General features: G+C 34.6%; 1 protein-coding gene across 1 annotated transcript; it reads left to right on the top strand.

Annotated features, from left to right (window-relative positions):
* Window positions 1-208: 208 nt before the first annotated feature.
* LOC106327224 (primary amine oxidase-like) lies at window positions 209-2,970 on the top strand. The gene is made up of 4 exons (XM_013765315.1): window positions 209-1,595; window positions 1,725-1,838; window positions 1,954-2,516; window positions 2,599-2,970. Exons 1-4 carry the CDS (start codon window positions 255-257, stop codon window positions 2,810-2,812), a joined length of 2,232 nt encoding a protein of 743 aa, XP_013620769.1. The 5' UTR covers window positions 209-254; the 3' UTR covers window positions 2,813-2,970.
* The last annotated feature ends 1,493 nt before the right edge of the window (window positions 2,971-4,463 follow it).

Here is a 4,463-nt window from a genome sequence, read left to right as displayed (position 1 = left end):
CCACACTACCACGGCACAGTACATCACACCGAAAGTTTCAATGTGTGGACGAATTTTGTTTGTCTTAATCTTCCATCGTCAAAGATAAGATCCTACTTCCTAGGGGTTCGATATTTTATCTTTTGGACGATTTGTCTATTTACAATACTGGTGATCAGTGACGTAATTAACTAAGCTCACTTGTTTCCTTTTTTTCTTCTATATAATGCGATGGCTACTTTGATCTATCTCACTAAAGAAACAAAAAACAACACATGGAGCCAAAAAATTTCTTCCGTTTGATTTTTCTCATAGTCACCGCCGGTTTCATCATCTCTTTCACTTCCACTAACTTCCCCCACGCGCCGTCGTCTACCACGGGGCTTCTTGACTGCACCGACTCTTCCTCTTCACCTCTTTGTGCATCAAGAAACTTCCTCTTCAACAAACAAAAACCACAATTTTCTAAACAAGATCCTAAACCAAAACCCAAGAACCATGACCACTTGTCTGACACATTAAACCACCCTCTGGACCCACTCACTGTCATGGAGTTTAACAAAGTCCGATCTCTCCTCTCCTCTGACGCGCTCTTCTCCTCAGGCGCACCACACGCGTTCCACTCCATCGTTCTTGAAGAGCCGGAGAAGAATCTCGTTAGAGCATGGGAAAAAGGAAACCCACTTCCTCCGAGAAAAGCTTCCGTCATCGCACGCGTTGGCCCCGACACGCACGTGCTAACCGTTGACCTTTCTTCTAGTCGGGTGGACATAGTGGATAGTCCGGTTCCTGTTTCGGGTTACCCGATGATGACTCTAGAAGAAATGAACGAAGTAACGTTCGCACCGTTTTCAAGCGCTGATGTGAACCGTACGATTGTTTCTCGTGGAGTTAATCTGACGGATGTGTATTGCTTCCCGTTATCAAGTGGCTGGTACGGTAGAAAAGAAGAAAATAAAAGGGTTATTAAAAGTCAGTGTTACTCAAGCCAAGGTACTGCTAACTTCTACATGCGACCCATCGAAGGTTTAACTATTCTTATCGATTTAGATACAAAGCAAGTGATCGAGATAGTTGATACCGGTCCGAATATTCCCATACCCGGTTCAGCCAATACTGAATACCGCTTCAAAAACCTAGGGACCACTGACAAAACACGAGGTCTTAACCCGATCTCGATCGAGCAGCCACGTGGTCCAAGCTTCGTAATAGAAGACAACCATCTAGTGAAATGGGCAAATTGGGAATTTCATCTAAAGCCTGACTCGAGAGCAGGTGTGGTATTATCACAAGTTAGAGTACATGATCCTGATACACAAGAGACACGTGAAGTGATGTACCAAGGGTTCGTGTCGGAGCTTTTTGTTCCGTACATGGATCCATCCGACGCGTGGTACTTCAAGACTTACATGGACGCAGGTGAATACGGGTTCGGTTTACAAGCCATGCCGCTTGTACCGCTTAATGATTGTCCACGAAACGCAGCCTATATGGACGGAGTTTTCACGACGGCTGATGGAACGCCGTTTGTGAGAGAGAATATGATTTGCATCTTCGAGCGTTACGCCGGAGATATTGGTTGGCGTCACTCGGAAAGCCCCATCAGCGGTTTACCGGTTAGTCCATTTGCTTATCTGTTTGTAATTCAAAATTCACGTAGAAATAATTTATGGTTATAATAATTCAATTAAAAAACCTTGATGGTGTTACTTACACTTAAGATAAGTTACATTTTGATTAAATAGATAAAGGAAGTGAGACCAAAGGTGACGTTAGTGGTACGAATGGCAGCTTCGGTAGGTAACTATGATTACATCATTGATTATGAGTTCCAAACTGATGGGCTAATCAAAACTAAGGTACTATAATTTCTACTTTACAATATCTTCCAAAAATAAAGATTTTTTTAAGTTCCGTGGAACAATGAATATTCGTTTTTGTCACAAACCACACAAATGTATGGACAATGACTAGGTAGGACTTAGTGGAATTCTAATGGTGAAAGGGACATCGTATCAAAACAAAAATCAAGTGAATAAAGATAAAGAAGGTAACGAAGAAGAGCTTCACGGCACGCTTCTGGCTGAAAATATAATAGGAGTAATTCATGATCACTATGTCACTTTCTACCTTGACCTCGACGTCGATGGCCCGGACAATTCATTTCTCAAAGTGAACCTCAAGAGGCAGATGACTGAGCCAGGTGAGTCTCCAAGGAAGAGTTACATGAAAGCGGTTAAGAACATTGTGAAAACCGAAAAGGACGCTCAGATCAAACTTAGTTTGTACGATCCATCTGAATTCCACGTTGTCAATTCTGCTAAAACCACCCGGGTCGGTAACCCCACGGGTTACAAGATCGTCCCTAGAGCCACGGCGGCTAGTTTGCTTGACCATGATGATCCTCCGCAGAAGAGAGGAGCTTTTACCAATAATCAAATTTGGGTGACACCGTATAATAAGACCGAGAAATGGGCTGCCGGTTTGTTCACTTACCAAAGCCATGGAGATGATACTCTTGCAGTTTGGTCAGACAGGTAAATTAAATGAAAGTTTTAATTATTCATCATATAGTTAAGATTTGATTGTTTTGTTTAATTTAATATTGGTGCTATACAGGGATAGAGACATAGAGAACACGGATATAGTTGTGTGGTACACACTCGGATTCCATCACGTTCCATGTCAAGAAGACTTTCCAATAATGCCTACAGTTTCTTCGAGTTTTGATTTGAAACCCGCAAATTTCTTCGAGCGCAATCCAATCCTTAGGGCCGCTCCAAACTTCGAACATGATCTCCCGGTTTGTGAAGCTAAATATGTATCTGCTTGAAATGAGTGACGTACGGAATAAAACTTATAGATTTTCCTTCTATATTTTCGTGTTGCTTTAATTAGTCAAGACAATGTTTGTTACGAGATGTAAACTGGAAACCGATGTATACACATTAGAACTTCTATAAATTAATAATGTTAGGACTGTGAAATTTTGATTAATTTATATAAATATTAATTTACAAAAGTTTCTTTATTTAGATTTTTTATTTTAAGATATATTTATTATAAGATAAGAAAAATATTTGGTTTTAGTGTATAGAAATTAATTGTTATTTTTCGAAATTTGACATTTATATTAATTTTATTTTATTATTTTATATATATAATATATATTGTATAGAATTTAAATGTGGTTTTAGATATAATATTACTTAATCTCATCAAAAATATATTAAGTGTTAAGAAAATATAAAGATAATTTCATTGTGAATATAAAACAAACAATATAATAATAGGTTCTTACTTATAAAAAATATGTATACATATAAATTATTAATTTTTAATTTTAATGGGACCATCTATTTACATAGAATTTTCTAAAAAATTATTATCTTATTATTTTATCGATTTATGTCAAATTTTGACCCGGCCTAAGTTGGGACCGGCAAAATTTATTAATTTATAGAGATTATTAATTTATCGAGTATTATTTTATAGAGGTTCTACTGCGTATATGAAAATGCATATGTGTGTGTGACCTTTTACTATTAAAATAAAGATTTTAATAATTGTTGATATACTTTTAAATTTAATTTTCTATGGGACCTTGTCTCTTTTGATATTTTGAGTTGCTGAAATGACAATTTTTTTTAAAAAAAAATTAACATTCTCAAAATACCTGTTTGTTGCTTTTAACGTTTTTGGTAATGGTTGTATCAGAAAAACTTTAACCCAACCGATAATTTTTAAATCAAACACGAAAGACAACTCCGACTATTATGCCAAATTTGGTGCTTTCAACTTTAAATTTGATGTTTTGGTGTTATATTTTACTTTCTATTTTCAATCATTACACTAAATTTTCACATTAGAAATAATATTATTTATTATTTAAAATTTTAATTTTTTAATTTGGTTTTGTTCGAGATCACTTGAATAACAGAGTAAATGGATGGAATTTCGAGGTTTTTACTAAGAGCATCTCCAAAAGACACTTTATAACTTCAAATATGAAGTTTTTAGCTCTCCAAAAAGAGACTTCAAAACTTCAAAAAAATTCAAATTTGAAGTTTTGAGGAGTGAAAACTCTATATTTGAAATTTCATTTCTAAAAACTTCAAATTTGAAGTTTCATATTTTTAATTGCATTTTGATCCCTACAATTACACATCACATTTATAATTATTAAATATTTTCTCGTTTATTGTATTAATCCTAAAAAATTTCATATCTCATAAAAATTTCAATTTTTTTTATAAATTTAACTTTTACACATAATATTAAACACAACTTTAAAATAAGATTTAAAATATTTTAAAACTAAATTTAGACAACAACAATACAAAATAAACTTAACAACAAAAAATCTTTTAAAAAATTACATGAAGAGATAACTATTACACAAATTTAAATATTACAACACTATGTAAATTTGATCCAGAACCTCCAAAATATCCAAAATATTGGTCAAACAAATTTTGTGTAAT

This window comes from Brassica oleracea, chromosome C2 (assembly GCF_000695525.1).
Source record: "Brassica oleracea var. oleracea cultivar TO1000 chromosome C2, BOL, whole genome shotgun sequence".
In the NCBI taxonomy this organism is placed as follows: Eukaryota; Viridiplantae; Streptophyta; class Magnoliopsida; order Brassicales; family Brassicaceae; genus Brassica; species Brassica oleracea.
Note: the sequence above shows the minus strand (reverse complement) of the source record. Positions and strands in the feature narration are given on the sequence as shown.